At 42.4% G+C, this 13477-nt stretch overlaps 3 protein-coding genes across 3 annotated transcripts; 2 read left to right on the top strand and 1 right to left on the bottom strand.

Annotated features, from left to right (window-relative positions):
* Window positions 1-123: 123 nt before the first annotated feature.
* On the top strand, window positions 124-1967 carry LOC140311471 (uncharacterized). Its single transcript, XM_072388851.1, has 2 exons — window positions 124-378; window positions 704-1967. Exons 1-2 carry the CDS (start codon window positions 207-209, stop codon window positions 1732-1734), a joined length of 1203 nt encoding a protein of 400 aa, XP_072244952.1. The 5' UTR covers window positions 124-206; the 3' UTR covers window positions 1735-1967.
* Window positions 1968-3877: 1910 nt separating this feature from the next.
* Window positions 3878-8411, top strand: LOC140311474 (uncharacterized). The gene is made up of 2 exons (XM_072388853.1): window positions 3878-4116; window positions 6081-8411. Exons 1-2 carry the CDS (start codon window positions 3945-3947, stop codon window positions 6959-6961), a joined length of 1053 nt encoding a protein of 350 aa, XP_072244954.1. The 5' UTR covers window positions 3878-3944; the 3' UTR covers window positions 6962-8411.
* A 453-nt stretch (window positions 8412-8864) lies between these two features.
* LOC140311245 (interferon-induced protein with tetratricopeptide repeats 1-like) lies at window positions 8865-12155 on the bottom strand. The gene is made up of 2 exons (XM_072388636.1): window positions 11901-12155; window positions 8865-10436 (listed from the first exon to the last, which is right to left on the bottom strand). The coding sequence occupies exons 1-2, from the start codon at window positions 11903-11905 to the stop codon at window positions 9116-9118; spliced, it is 1326 nt and encodes a 441-aa protein (XP_072244737.1). The 5' UTR covers window positions 11906-12155; the 3' UTR covers window positions 8865-9115.
* Window positions 12156-13477: the final 1322 nt, after the last annotated feature.

Genomic DNA, 13477 nt, shown 5'->3' with positions numbered 1-13477 from the left:
ATTTTTTTCTGTTTTATCCTATTTCAGACTCCAATCCAGTTGGTGGCGGTAATGTGACCGCCAAGAAACCTGGAAAGAAGAAGAATTTCACGGGGTTACACCTGGCGGAAGTAAGCGAGATGTTGACAGCGTCATCGTCTCCCCAAACAGGAGTTCCTCCTCGTCTTGTCGTATTTGAGCTGAATATCTGAGTGTGAGCAGCAACAATGTCTTTAATTCTGCATTTGAGAGAGTTTATCAGCCAGCGACTAACTGCTGCTGCTGAAGAAATATTCACAGAGTTTGAGAAAACCATCGTCCAGTACGAGGAAGAGATCGACCGTCAGCGCAGACAGCTGGATATCACCTGGAAACCCCGAATAAACCTCCCCACAATAGGTATGAAACACTGATGGACTGATTGAGCTCACACACAGCAGGTATGGGACACTAATGTAGAATCACTGCGGTGTTTGAAGTTTCTAGAGGAACTGACTTGATTCCTATAACCCAGGCGACCTAACAGCTTTTTAAGAATATATTTAGTCTTTCTGGCCTTCATCAAACGTGAGATGAAATTAAAAGGGTAAATCAAACACTAATTAGATAATAGGATATTAAAGAAGGAGCACAGGATCGTGATTTGAAGTACTTGAAGTACTTTGACTTTTTAAAAGCTGAGATACGCAACCATAACCTCTTTTATGTTCCTTTTCCCTCACAGAGTCCACGCTGCCACAGGCCTTTAAGGAGGAAGAGGTTCTCTCTGACCAGCAGCTTTGTAACCAGGGAAATAAATCCACTGTGGACCAGGAGGAAGCAGAACCTTCACAGATTAAAGAGGAACAGGAAGAACCCTGCATCAGCCAGGAGGAAGAACAGCCTGATATTAAGCAGGAATCTGATATCTTTATGGTGACTCCTAATATTGTGGAAAGCAACTACAATGACTCAGAAACAAACAGTGCCCAGCTGTTCTTCCAGAACTCATCTGTGGCTGAGAGCTCAGATCAGGAAGAAGATCAGAAAGAAGACTCTGGATCAGGTAGACATGAAGAGTCAGAGCCAAATAAGTTGGCTCACGGAAACCTAAATGACACTGACAGTGTAGACAACTCTCCCATGTCGGAGAGTCACTGTAACACTGGCACAGGTAAAAAGTCTGTTAAATGTAACATTTGTAGCAAAGAAATTAGGTTTAAATCTGGACTGAAGAAACATCACAGAATCCACACAGGTGAGAAACCGTATTCATGCAAAATATGCGGTAAAAGTTTCAATCAGAGCAATCATTTGACTGCCCACATGAGAGCTCACACAGACGAGAAGCCGTATTCTTGTGAAATGTGTGGCAAAAACTTTCGAAGGAGCGAAACCTTGTTGGTCCACACAAGAACCCACACAGGTGAGAAGCTGTATTCCTGTGAGATCTGTGGGAAAAGTTTCGCTCAGAATGGTACTTTGACCATCCACATGAGAAGCCACACGGGTGAGAAGCCATATCCATGTGAGATGTGTGGCAAGCGATTTAAAAGAAGTTACAGTTTGTTAGTCCACACGAGAACCCACACAGGTGAGAAGAGTTATTCCTGTGATGTTTGTGGGAAAAGATTCTCTGTTAGTCACCATTTAACTGGCCACATGAGAAGCCACACAGGTGAAAAGCCTTATTTTTGTAAAAAGTGTGGTAAAAGATACAAAAGAGGGGAAAGTTTGGTTGCCCACATGAGAACGCACACAGATGAAGAGCTATAACTTTGTAATGAGTGAGAATAGTTTCAGTGTTACATTTAAGATCCACCAGAGGAAGTTCAGTCATGATCCACACTGATCAGGAGCTTCAGACTGAAAGTGCATTCCACATTATATCCATCCATCCATCTTCTATACCGTCAATCTGTTAATCGGGTAGCGGGTGGGCTGGAGCCTATCCCAGCAGTCATCGGGCGAAAGGCGGGGTACACCCTGGACAGGTCGCCAGTTCTCCACATTATATTTAAATTATATTTCATTCATTTTAATCTGACTTTGTTGAATTAGTCACATTTAAATACAAATTTATTGAATTTTGTATTCTGTTGAACATCTTTCTGAATTAAATATTTTCAATCAGAATACACTCATGTACTCGTAATTTACCATCATTCCCTTTTAAGAAAGTGGCCTTGTGGGTAATTTGGTGGTGAGCTGCTTAAAGAAGATGGATCCAGATGATGACAAACAGGTGAGTTTAAACACGACGCTGCAGGCGTTAACCAGCTCAGAAACTCACACGTGTACTTGGTGGATTCAAGGGCCGAGTTAGAAATCTTGTTCCATGGTTGTTACAGACTGTAAATAGTTTACTAAACTAATATCAAACAGGTTGAAGTGCAGTTTTGTGGAGCCAATGCCACATGGTTGATGTTAGCGGGCTACAGCAGGAAGCAGATGCTCTGCGCTGTGATTGATAATCGCCACTATGCTTATTTGTGTTTAGCTGACTGGCTAATCATCCTTTTTGCTGTCATGGCGCTGATTTTTATGCTTTACTCAGACTTTAAGCTTTTGTCCTTCCTCAAAGTTCAGACCTCAGTTTTATCAAGAACACGTGGACTGTGCCAGGAAACCAACAGGTTTAATTAAACTGTCCTCATTGTGCCAGAGTGATCGAACTTTATGTACAACTTAAACCCAGAATGGATTCACTGCTGCAAAGCAGGAACATCCCCACCGCTGTGTTGCACTTCCAACACAGATTGAGCTCTAACAGGGAAACTGTTGATTCTGTGTAGTTTCATTAGACTGAAGTCTCCAACAAGCGTTTTACTTTTTTAATGTGGTTTCATAATAGCCCTTAAAATGTATATTTTGTCTCTGAGAAACAAAATGATTGAGGTAACAGCTGTTCTTATATTCTTATATTCTGAAAGAAATTTAGTTTTGCTTCTCATTTGTATTTTCTGACAGAATATAATGAACCATTTTTCTTGATCACTAACAAATTTAGCTTGAAAAATTCTGATCAGCAGAACAGTTTGACCCAAAGTGGGTTGGTAATATTTGCACATAACAACATGCTTTAAAAACATATCAAATTAAGTATGTTAGTGCAAGCCGAGAGACGACTGAAAGTGTGTTCACTTGGTGTTGAAAATAACTCGTATACACGGCAGCCTGTTCAGATGGAATGGGTGTAAATGCAAAATTAAGATAATGTAAAATAGATTGTAAACCCTACTCCAATTACAAGTCTTTATGTGTCGACATACTAAATCATTTGGTCTGTACCAGGTTGTAAAATGCGGTTGATGCAGTCTCAGATGAACAATAGCAGATGTGTCTGTAGATTATATTTAAATGCATGAAATCCTTAACATGGGGAGCAAAACAATCAATTCTGAAGTATTCACACTGTGAGGAATTCAGTTTCCTGGCAAACAAAGTTCAACTTGATCATTTTTTTCTGTCATCTCTTTAAAATATTGTCAAGCGAGTGAACCAGACGAAGAACTGAAGGCACAGAATGCCTAAACGGTCACAATTTAAACTCAGAACAGATTTCCACCGGGCTCTGGTTTATAATCGGAGCTGTTTCTAGATGGGTTCAATAGAAAATACGATTGGATTTACTGTGCTCTACTAGTTCATAACTGAGGATAAAGCCTTTTGCCAGCAGTTCTAAGGTGGGCAGCCTGATAAAGAGGAAGAGAAAGAATAATTTCACAAGTGGAAGTTGGAGAAACGACTATTCGTCTTGGACAAAAGGTCGCTTTATTGTAAACATAACATGATTGGAACAAAGACTTGACAGTGTCTAGGGGTGCGAACTGTAGGAATGAATTAATTCCAGTAGATGGCGGTAGTGCGACTGTAAAAAAGAACAACGAAGAAGAATAGCCTTCCGGCGGAAGTTAGCTGAAAGCGTTAGCAGAATCAACTTTGTTGTGTAGTGTTTGCTGAATATCTCAGTGTGTGAATTAACAATGTCTTCAGTTCTGCATCTGAGAGAGTTTATCAGCCAGCGACTAACTGCTGCTGCTGAGGAAATATTCTCAGAGTTTGAGAAAACCATCGTCCAGTACGAGGAAGAGATCGACCGTCAGCGCAGACTGCTGGATATCACCTGGAAACCCCGAATAAACCTCCCCACAATAGGTATGAAACACTGATGGGCTGATTGAACTCACACAGGGATATAACTAATCTGATCTGGGATCGGTTCAGCGCAGTGATTCAGACCCTCCTCTGTGCACGCGCACTGAATGAAAACGGAATCATGGACGGAGGAAGAATTTTTGTCTCAATGACATTTAGATAACAAATTATGTCAGTTTAATATTTGACAGTTTATATTTGCACAATTTAAACTGAATGCGGACTTTAATGTGAGCAACTAACCAAAGAAGTAACTGCAGTTCAGTCCTGATCCTGGATAGTTCCAATAAAACAGGAAGCAGCTGCAGAGATTCACTGAAACATGAACATAAACCCAGAATCTGAGGCAAAAACTGAGTTTTTTTTATCAGTTCTCAGCAGCTTTAAAGTGAATCTCTGGTCTGAGCTCCTTTATTCTCCAGCACAGCCTGAACCCTCTGAGACAAGCTTTCTGTCATTTCTTTAAGGAGTCTTCAGGAATAGTTCTCCAGGCTTCTTGAAGGACATCCCAAAGCTCTTCTTTGGATGTCGGCTGCCTTTTGTTCCGTTCAGCAACAGTTTGACACTGCTGATATCAGAACTAGCACAAATAAGAGGTCTTTAGGTCTTTTTTAGCAGAGTATTCGTCCATCCAACCATTTTCTATACTCACTGGAGCCTTTATGGAGCTTATCCCAGTTGCCCTTTGGCGGGAAGCGGCGTACACCCTGGACGGGTCGCCAGTCCATCAAAGGAATGTTGAGAATATTAAATCAATGAAAATTCACTTTTATTTTTTTTTAAGACATGGTTCAGTGACAGAGCTGAAATTACTCCTGCTAAAGTTCAGAGTTTCACAGCTTTATGCGCAGCGGTCATGACAGCAAACACCCATCATCTTCCTCTTATCTGAGGTCAGAACCAACAGATCCAGGAGGGAAACCCAGACATCCCTCTCCAGCTCCTCCTGGAGGATCCTGAGGTGTTCCCGGGCCAGATGGGATATATGATCCCTCCAGTGAGTTCTGGTTCTTCCCCGGGCCTCCTCCCAGTTGGACCTATATGAAAGACGTAAAATTTATAAAATGAATTAATAACCCCTGAGGGTTGTATTCTAAACTGGAGAGGAAGTGGGACATGTTTTATAATCGTACCGTAACCGGCGATGTTTTGTAATTATACCGTAACCGGCGATGTTTTATAATTATACCGTAACCAGCGATGTTTTATAATTATACCGTAACCGGCGATGTTTTGTAATCGTACCGTAACCGGCGATGTTTTGTAATCGTACCGTAACCGGCGATGTTTTGTAATCGTACCGTAACCGGCGATGTTTTATAATCGTACCCTAACCGGCGATGTTTTGTAATCGTACCGTAACCGGCGATGTTTTGTAATTCTACCTTAACCGGTGATGTTTTGTAATCGTACCGTAAACGGCGATGTTTTGTAATTCTACCGTAACCGACGTTGTTTTGTAATCGTACCTTAACCGGCGATGTTTTGCAATTATACGGTATTATACTGTCATTGGGGGTGTGAGCCCCTGGTAGGGTCTCCAATGGCAAAGGAGAGCAGTCAGACTGAGAGTGACTCAAAGACCTTGATGGAGCAGCCTCATTTTAGAAAAGTCTCCTCACCCAGAAAAGGGAACCGGTGAGTGCCTCGGATTCTGGGGCTCGGCCCAAAGAAGCAACAAGATGTCGCCTTCCAGTGGGCCCAGCACTTGTGGAGAGGTAATATGAGGTCGAATTCAAGGCGAGCTGGATGACGGCAGGAGCCTGGGTGTTCTGATTCCCGTCATGGTAAACTGACTCAGCAGGCTAGTTCCTACAGCTAACAGTTTTCTGGCTGAAGTCCAGAACCACTGCTGTCGAGCCTGTTGTGTTGACTCAGCCAACACAAAGAAATCCTGGCTGTGCTGAGGACATACTGTATAATCACATCATTAACCTTATTGTTGTGTCCTCCTCTCCTTCCAGAACTCCCAAAGCATTACATTTGTAGTGATGAAGAAGTTGTGACTAATGAGCCGCTCTGTAAGAAGAAGAGGAACTCCAGTCTGGACCGAGGGGAACCAGCACCTCCACAGATTAAAGTGGAGCAGGAGGATCTCTGTATCAGTCAAGAAGAAGAAGAAGAGTTTGTCCTGAAGCCAGAGATCGATGCTTGTATGGTCACTCCTTATGAGGACAGTGAGGACAGTGAGGACAGTGAACCAGAACCAAACATGGATCAGCCGCTGTCTCAGAACGCTGCTGCAGCTGAGAGGCAAGATGAGGAAGCAACCCGGCAGAAATCCACTCAAGATGCTGTGAAGAAGCTAATGAAAGCACGTCCCGGTAACAGAAGTCACGCTGACCACGTCGACGGCTCTCAAACTTCAGAGAGTCAGCGTGTTTCCAACACCACCAAAAAGTTTATAAAATGTGACTTTTTTGGGAAAAATTTTCGGTGTAAATCTAAGATGAAGAAACATTATGTGTCCCACACAAATGAGAAGCCGTACATTTGCAATGCCTGTGGGAAAAGATTCAGCCACGTGTCGACCTTAAAGGTTCATTCGAGGATCCACACCGGGGAGGGCTTGTGGTTTTGTAAAATATGTGGGAGAGGTTTCACTCGAAGAGATATTTTGAGACTCCACATGAGAATTCACACGGGTGAAAAGCCGTATTTTTGTAAAACATGCGGTAAAAGTTTCAGGCATAGTGGAACTCTGACTGACCACGTGAGAACTCACACAGGTGAGAGGCCGTACTCCTGCCACATCTGTTGGAAAAGTTTCACTTATAAAAGGGGTTTGACTGTCCACATGAGAACTCACTCAGCTGAGAAACTGTACTCTTGTAAGACGTGGTAAATGAAAGGAAAGTGGCTAGATGTGGAGGGAAGTGATGACAAACAGAACGGGTGAAGGCTGGTGTGAAACACCCTGCCCACACGCTCATTTTTCCCTCCATTGTTCTCACCAAAAACAGAAAAGTTCAGCTCTGATCATGGCTGACAAAAGGCAGAATGTATATACCAATCATGCGAAAATGCAGTTAGAAGAATTCAGATGGTAAATATTAGCAGAACATGCAGAGGTGAATATTGTGCATATCTGTGCTATCTAAAAGTAAGATTTGTGACTTCTTTTCTTTAAACTTTCATTGTTCTGATGTTCAGAAACCTCATAGTTTCCATAGCAACTGAGGTGGTTTGTTATTCACTGTATGTTTAAGCATCCGTGGCGTTATTGTCCGGGACTTTGGGCCCACATTGGAAAGAACTGGAGTTTGAGGTTCAACTTTAATGTTTAAAGCTTGCGTGATACTCTTTTCTCACTTGTGTCCACATCGCAGCTCGTGTAAAACTGACCTCATGTGCCTGTCAGCCATTTTGGGTCTCGTTGAACCTTTCATGTTTATGCATTTAGGAGACGCTTTTCTCCAAAGCGACTTACAAATGAAACGAGCTTTTATCGTAACGTTGCACAAGAAATATGTCAGCGATGACGGGAATATTCTTCACACTGACGCTGCAAAACAGTTGGAGAATGTATGTTTATGTGTTTATCAGACGCTTTTATCCAAAGCAACTCACAGGTAGGCGGGGTAAGGGGGTCTTGCCCAAGGACCCCTACTGGAGGTAATACCTTTCATGCAGGGGATTTGAACCCAGGTCTCCCACATGGAAGGTGGCATTCACACCACTATGCTATCCAGTCCCCTATGTATGTAGAATGTAGCACTTAGACCGGCACTAATTGATCTCTGAAGGAAAAGGGGACCTTACCTCTACCAATCAGAAATGAGATGAGAGGCATCTGGATTGGGACTAAGCACTAAATAATATTCCCAGCTGCTGAAGAACATGTAAAGCTGAACATGTCTTTGCAGCGTTATCTCCAGGGCGACCTTAAAGTCCCGCTGACTGCTTCTAAAGGCTTGAATGGTCTTATCTGTTGGACCTTGTGCTGCTCCAGGTTACACTTGAAGGTCATCGGATCAGCAGCTGTTTGTTTGCCGGCCCGATCGTCCCTTTTCAGTTGCAGCTCCGACACCGTGAGCAGATTATCCTCCTTGTCTCCTTTATAACTTTAAGTCTCCTTTCTGTCCCTTTCTTAAGGAAAAACAAAGTTTTAGGTGCTTTGTTTCAATAGTTTGAATTGATAATGTGTTCAGATCTGTTGTCGTTATTTGGTTTAATTGAGTCTTTTACACCTTTTCAAATGTAAAATGACTGTGAGTTATTGCAGTTTTTTATACTGTGTTGTGTGCAACACTTTGGTGGGGTTCACTTATTTTTGAATGTGCTGTATAAATAAACTGACTTGACTTGACGCTGTGTTGTACAGACATTTTCTTACTGTCTGCTGGTCTGGTAGCTTCTTCTTTGTACTTTACAACACTGGACTGATTACCGAGCATGGCGGCGTCCCTCCCTGGCCAATCAGCGGCCTGCATTTTCATCTCGATTTAGCTCGCTTAGAACCCCGGCCGAGTAGGTGCTAAAATTGGACCTGAGCCACTTACTCGTACCTTTTAAACCCTAAAAGTCAAACCGAGCCGGTCCCGGTGGAAAAGCACCATAAGTGTGCTCGGTAAGAGGATCTTGGCGGCTCTGGCTGAGATTAACGGGACAGAATTAATCCTGATGGATGCTCAAGCCAATCAAAAAGGAATCTCTTACGCTTTTATTGTGGTGGGATTTTACTTGGTTGTGTAGTAGAGGAGTCAGTATTCTTCTTTTAAAATTAATTTTTATTTTACTTTCTAAATATTTTACACATAAAACAAAGATAAATCAGAATATTGCATTATAAGATATGATGCCAGGAAGGGAAACATTTCTATTCAAAGATCACATTGGATATAGTTTTTCATCCTTTTAAAGTCTTTAGAAGCTACTTCATAATTACAGAATTCCACCTTAAAATAAATCTGACAGTCAGTGTTTAGAGGTTTAATCGAGGCCTTTTTTATAAACCCCATCATTCTGGGTTGGATTATTGTTCCAGACAGCTCAGGTTTCAGTGTGGCAGCTTTGCCAGAAACTCTTTAATTTCTCCACACTTCCAGTTTCTGTTTCCGTCTCTAATCTTCTCCAGCTGTTTGATGCTGTTGTAGCGGTAGCGCGATGGCTGTGGAATCTCAGCTGCCTTCATGTGGTATTCGATGGACTTCTGGCTCTGCCTTCGGCTGTAATGGAGATGTTTTGCATAGCAGTTGTAAAGCATCTGTCTGTCTTCAGGCTCCAGATCTGCAGCAGCAGAGAGAACATCCTCGAACATCTGGTCAGCTTCAGCTACGTTACACTTTGCGTATATTTCTGCAAGATTTAATTTGATTTCAAACGAAGAATCAGGATAAAGAGCGATCACCTCCTTGCAGAGGCTGATTGCTCTGTCCATCACTTTGGACTCAAAGTTGCCTCTCTCATGAAAGATCCTCCTTTTGTAGCATATGGCAACGCATCTCTTCGCAAAACGGGATTCTGGATCTCTCGCCAGGGCCTCCTCTGCTAAATGAATGGCTTCATCCATGGATATATGCCTTCTGTACAGCCTTAATAATGCGGTGAGGCCACTGAAGGTGCCGGCTGACTTCTGTAAAACCTTTGTCGCCAGGTCACATGCATCCTCTTCAACTTCTTCTCCTTTTGCAGCACGTGCTTCTAGGTAGAAGGCAGCCAGGTACAAGTTGTTTGGATCGTGTTCTTTGGCAGTTTTCATTTTCCCCAGGATGTCATCGCTCAGGTCTTTGATGTTGGCTTTAAAGTCATTTGATAATGCCAAGACCCGGCTGGTCTGCCATTCCACCATGTCCGGATTCATCCTGATGGCTCTCTGGAAGTAATCTGCAGCCTGCAGCCTCTTTTCTTTGTCAAACTTCATCAGGGTCCAGGCCTTCTCAGCGCAGATCTCCGGGTGGAGCTCATCCTGGGACGGAGGCGGGTATTTACTCATCAGGTCCTGGACCTTTAACAGGTAATCTTGACTCTGTGCTTGTTGTCCCAGATGATGATGCAGCCAAGCCAGATTCCCATAGTTCACCACCAACCAGGGACCCTCGTCCGAGACCGTGTTCCTAATCTGGCGGAAAGCCTCTGTGGCCTTGTGGAGGAATCGACAGGCCTCTTCATGGAAGCCCAGCAGGTAATGAACAAACCCCTGCAGGTTGTTAATGTGACCCAGCCAGCTGAACCCGTCCTCTGTGCCGATGTCCGCCAGCTGGTCCCGTATGAAGAAAAGTCTGGACCTGCTGGCATTCAGGTCCCAGGTGAAGTGACACTCAAGAGCGTCCAGTTTGGACTCCAGATTGGACTCCAGTTTGGACTCAGTGTTAGCAGCACTGGGGACATAAATAATGACAAATCACATCAACAGAATAACATCTTCCGGATAATTACTCGTGAAGAAGAAATAAGGAGGAACAAAGAAGCAGACAGTATGTTATATGATGGCATTACTTGTGTTGCAGGTCAGACGAGATTCACAGACAAAAAAAATTGGGAAAAACTGGGAATTTTGGCCCTATGTAAATGCATTAAAATGCGTAAGTAATGGGACAAAAACAGCCCTATTTGGAGGCCTCATAACTCAGCCGTAATTCATCACAGAGACATCATTCCAAGTTTAAACAGGGCAGGAAAGCCTCAGCTTTAGCTGAAGTAAAGGGTTTGTTGATATATTGTATAACTTTGACACAACGGCAGTTTAATTTTTAGGAAAAATCAGTCTCTCACTCTGGTCTCACACTGTAGTTTGACCAGCTTGAAATGAATTTGAAAATCACTCAAACAAATCCCTCTCACGTCCAAAATGTCTGCTGCACCTCGACAAATCGTACTGCAAAACGTAGGTATTTCTGTCCTCTTTTACCCAAAGTCACCCTCATTGTGCTCGGCCTCACGGTTTTCTCTGAAATCACCTCTGAGCGCAGAGAGCGACCACTGGGCTGCAATTCCCGGCCATTATAACCGGGTCGCCTCATCAAATCAAAGCTGCTTTTACAACTGCCATAAAAAAAATACTGTAAATAAGAGCAGAATAAGAATCACACCGGTGGCTTCTGACGTCCCTTCTGGCGGTCACGGTTCAAGAATTTTTCAGATATTACTTACAGTTTTCGAACAGCGACCGTTTGTTCGAGGCATACGTATCAGTATTGAACATCAAGGTCACCTACTGTCAGTTGGCAACAAAGTGAGGGGCTCCTGTCTGTCTCCATAGCAACTAATCACACGGCTGCCACTGCTTATGAGGGCAGAGCCAAGATGGCTGCCCTGTTATAACAGGTTTATGTCTGCTCCCAATACGATAACACAGCAGCATCTGTCTCTCAATGGGCAGTAGCTCCACTGGCACCCATCAAAATTTCTTCGGAAAATGTTCTTGTTATCACTTGACTATTTCCATTAACCTGTGTATAAACATAAAACTGCTACTTATTATTTTTCTGTACTGAATTGGCTGAAAATGAGATGACTCGTAGCTCTCTTTTCTCACCCCTGAGGTGCAGTGAATGCAGCATACAGAGAAAGTAGTTTTGTTTAATGTTGTTATTTGACCTTATTTTGTAGGAAATCGTTGAACTTTCACTTCCTGTTTTATTTTGTGCGTTCTTTGACTTTACTTCTTTCTTATTTGATACCAAGTAAAAATATGATTCTGCTTTAAAAAGCGCTCGTTCTGGTTTGAAGGCCTTAGTATGCTGTCATCACAACCTGCATAAACTGGGATATTACCGAGAATTCAATTACAATCAGTGAGAAAGAGAAAAAAGCAGCAGATGTCATGAAAGGCAGCCACTCACCTCATTGTTCGGTTGACTCAGAAGAATAAAGATGCATCCAGGCTGTGCTTTTTAGGGCAGTGCCATAAAATAAATAATGTTTAACCCTTGTAAATGACGTTATCTCAGGTGCTGAGTTTCGACTCAATGAGCTCCTTTTCCCGTGAATCAGAAACACAGTGAAGTAAACGTGCACGGCTGGGTTGGTTAGCGTTGTCTGAGAAATGAAAGTTGGCTGCACTCTTTTTATCTTGGGTTCGGCAGATTATTGAGCCATATTTGCTCAAAAGATTAAAGTCCAAGAAAAGTTAACACGTGTTGAATTCTCCTTTAAATGTCGTCTAAAAACTGTCACGAGTAAAAAAAACTCGATCACAACAGAATGGAAGACATTTGGGATCATTTCCTTTGGGAGATTTTGTGAGATGAAGGATTCAGTCACAAATTAAATCTGGTGATAAACATAATTCTATGAATCATAAATCAGTGACATCAACTCTAAGCAGTTTAAAGCCGGCAATAAAAACCAAAGTCGCTGCTTTTACTGACGGTTGGTTGAAAGTCCACAAGCACAGGACAGATCTGTCGACCCGAACAGCTCAACAGCATCCAGGAACTTAATGAACTCTGAATGAACCTCATCATTTTGGGGTCTTTCCTCACAGAGCCTGTGATGATTTTAAAGAAAACCCTTTACTTCAACCTCAAACCATTTAATTTCATCTGTTGTGTGAGAAGTAGTTCTGGATATGTCCAATTTGCTGGTCGTTTAGCATCGTTTGGCTGTGTTTAATTTTGAGTTACAGACTTTAAAAAGGAGATATTTCCAGACAGTCCACAGTTTTTTATTAGATTAGTGTCTCTGCTTGAGATGAAGCTTTTTCTGTTAGTGTGTGAAGAGCTGAAGGTTAGAATCAGGGCTCAGGTACGAATTAAAAAACCTGAGATTAAGACGTGAAAATCTCTGCCAAGAGATTTGAAATGTTGTTTAAATGTTTTTCAGCTTAAGAAAATGTCCACAAAGGAAAGATTTTGCTATTTGATATTCAACATTAACATCATTGATAGTGATTGAGCCACACCTGACTGACCTTTGATTGACCAACATTGTGATATATGACACCAGCAGGTTCATAGAAAACATGGCACCCGTATGTCTGGACGTTCCTTATAGAAACCGGATGGTAACCTTAGGGTATAAAGAGGACCGGGTTTCTTAGTTCCTACCTCTTTGTTTTAACACTCCTCTTGCAGTGGAGGTGGAGTTAGACCATGAAAAATGTTAGAAACCTAAACAGAGTCAGTGTATTTAACCACGTTATCCCACTTTAGCAGTTCATGAGTCTTCATAATCTCACAGTTTTCGGGTTAGGTTAGAGTTTTCTTACACGCTGATGACCGGAATAGATTGTATGTGACATGAAGTTGGTGTAGATTCTCCATCATCCAGGTCATGGTAATCTTAAGAGGGCAACTGGACTTCTTGGTTTAAGGAGGCCATCTGTGTTAAAACCTTGGAATTGACTGTTTAATTTCTTTTTAAATTTGATCTGCAGATCAGAGCAGGTGAAACCTTTTCTTTAATTGACATTAAAGCT

The sequence above is a fragment of the Leuresthes tenuis genome, unplaced genomic scaffold (genome assembly GCF_036924035.1).
Source record: "Leuresthes tenuis unplaced genomic scaffold, fLeuTen1.0.hap1 SCAF_7, whole genome shotgun sequence".
In the NCBI taxonomy this organism is placed as follows: domain Eukaryota; kingdom Metazoa; phylum Chordata; class Actinopteri; order Atheriniformes; family Atherinopsidae; genus Leuresthes; species Leuresthes tenuis.
Note: the sequence above shows the minus strand (reverse complement) of the source record. Positions and strands in the feature narration are given on the sequence as shown.

Coding starts and splice junctions, on each gene's coding strand:
- LOC140311471 (XM_072388851.1), top strand. CDS start 207: ATGTCTTTAATTCTGCATTTGAGAGAGTTTATCAGCCAGCGACTAACT. Junction 379..703: donor AATAAACCTCCCCACAATAG/GTATGAAACACT, acceptor TTTCCCTCACAG/AGTCCACGCTGCCACAGGCC.
- LOC140311474 (XM_072388853.1), top strand. CDS start 3,945: ATGTCTTCAGTTCTGCATCTGAGAGAGTTTATCAGCCAGCGACTAACT. Junction 4,117..6,080: donor AATAAACCTCCCCACAATAG/GTATGAAACACT, acceptor CTCTCCTTCCAG/AACTCCCAAAGCATTACATT.